At 25.4% G+C, this 2377-nt stretch overlaps 1 protein-coding gene across 1 annotated transcript; it reads left to right on the forward strand.

Moving 5' to 3' along the window:
• Positions 1–156: 156 nt before the first annotated feature.
• Positions 157–860, forward strand: LOC145846589 (protein kish-A-like; the record flags this gene model as incomplete). The annotated part of the gene is made up of 2 exons (XM_082953281.1): positions 157–301; positions 793–860. Coding segments are annotated over 2 exons (213 nt in total), but the record flags the coding sequence as incomplete, so codon positions are not given.
• Positions 861–2377: the final 1517 nt, after the last annotated feature.

Here is a 2377-nt window from a genome sequence, read left to right on the forward strand (position 1 = left end):
TGCCCAGTTTAACTGTTTTTTTAGATTTGTTGTCATTATTCTATTTTTCATTTAATATTTACAGATTAGTTTTCTATGTGTTCAATACATAAACATTAAACAAATTATTTTAAATTTGTGATAAATTGTAACACAGAGAACTGTATTTTTTAAAAGGTAGCAATTTTCAACTTCCAGTCGATGCTCACAATATTTCTTCTTGCAACGTGCACTTGTGCTTACGTGAGAGCATTGGCTCCCAGCTTGCTTGATAGAAAGAACAATGGAGTTATTAAATTCTTATGGAAACTGGCAAGGATTGGTTTGTGAAAAAATTTGCATGCAAGATAGTATTAATTTTTATGATTTAATTCAACCTTTTCATTTTTCCTTGAAATATATATATAGTGAAGACAAAGTAGTTCTATATTTTATATATATATATCTTATTTTGATTTTTAAAAGTTTGCATTCCAAAATCCTCAAACCTTAAACTACTAGTTAAAAGACTTTTTACAAAACCGTTTGCATATTTAGTTTTAAAATTACTATAATTGAAATTTTAATTTACCATTTACAAAAAAAAATCAAGTTATTATTGTGATCAAAGAGATATAATCTTAAACATTAGTACCCAAAAGTTACCTAAAACGTATTTACTTTATAGATAAAATGCGTATATTTATACTTTTTAAACATCATAATGCAATACGCGACTATAATTTTTTTTCATTATTCATTATATTTTCACATTTTTATATTTTAATGAATAAAATAAAATAAATAAAAAAATAGAATTCTACAATTTTTTAGGTGAAAGAGCATCGCCTTACGTTTCAATTGGTTGTATGGCCATGGGTTTTAGTGTTCTAATATGGTAAAAGTACATCGATCGACAATAAAACTGAAAGTGTGCAATTGTGTGCAAAAAGATTTATAGGGGTTTTGATTCTGTAACTTTTGATTAAAAGCTTGTCACCTTAAGTATGAATTTTCTACCAAAATTTTTAATTTTCATTAAAACTTTTGAAAATTGTATATACCTTTTTTATAGGCCATTTTGAAACTTGTTTGAGGATTTTTTGCTTTTTCTTGCTAATCTAAATTATTTTGATGCTGAACAGAATTTTGTTTTATTGTTGTATTTAAAAACCTCTTCATTCTTTTTTTTTTGTGTAAAGTTCTATTTTATATTTCTAAATTTGTTCGGTACACCTTAATAAACTTAAGTTACAAACGATATTAGTTTTTCGATAACTAACTTCATTTATCTAAGTTAATTTGTTACCGGTTTTTTCTCAACGTAATTATAGCATTTACTTTAATTTTGTTAGTGATAGTGTATTTGGATAATTTATTTGAAAAGGCCCTAATGAGTCAAGCCCATTGGAAATTAAGAAGAAATATCTGGTTTCGATCGATAGTTTTAAAAATATTCGAGCATTTAAACGCACAAGTTTTAAGTACAAAAATGTTTTACTGTAAAAAAATAAACAACGCAGTTACTTACATTAAGTCAAATATTGTTTAAACGCCTAAAAAATAGTCACTCTGACGTAATGATAGAATATAAAATTCATACACTAAAAAAACTAGTACTAATAATGCAATTTTTAAAGTTTTAAGTTTTATGCCGTCATTATGTAGTTTGTACATCCGTCTTTTAAAAGAAAAAAAAGATAAATTCATAATTAGTGAAATGTATTAAGACAGTAGTACTAAATTTTGTTAATATCTGAAAAATAATCCTAATACCACCATTTTCGTTTATAACTTTATTTATACTCTTTAATAGATATAGATAACTCAACTATTATTAAACACTTAACATTGCGAGTTTTTTAAGAATCTATAGTTTTTTTAAGGAATAAAAGTACAAAAATAAAAGTAAATGCGCATTAAATAAGTCGTCGATTATTTTTTTTTCGGTAAGTACGGTTGACACAACTAATTTTTACATTTACAACAGTTGTTAAAAAAAATAATATTTTTGTTCATCATTGAGGCTACAATTGCAGCTATGGTGTATTAGTATTAAGCCTGAACATTGGTTTTTTAAAATGTTTGATAATCCAATTAAAAACCAAAACTTTGAAGTTTGTACAATATTATGAGCATCGAAACGCCGTAAAAAAGTAAAATTTTTGCGTACAAAAACCGTTGTTGTTATATTCCAATGGGCTCTTCTTGTTTAGATCTCCAGGAATTTAAGCCTTATTACGTCATATCAAATATAATGTTTAAAAAACTGTTTTGGTATAAGTTTAAAAAAAAAAGAAGTTTTGTTTCATTCCCTACGTTTATTTAGACTGCAACAACTGTACTATTATATTGTTTATATTTAAGTTTTATGTTGTGTTTGTGTAAGCACAGGTTTGTAAAATTAAAGTTTTCACGC

Source organism: Thalia democratica, unplaced genomic scaffold (genome assembly GCF_965202585.1).
Source record: "Thalia democratica unplaced genomic scaffold, ktThaDemo2.hap1.1 HAP1_SCAFFOLD_528, whole genome shotgun sequence".
Classification (NCBI taxonomy): Eukaryota; Metazoa; Chordata; class Thaliacea; order Salpida; family Salpidae; genus Thalia; species Thalia democratica.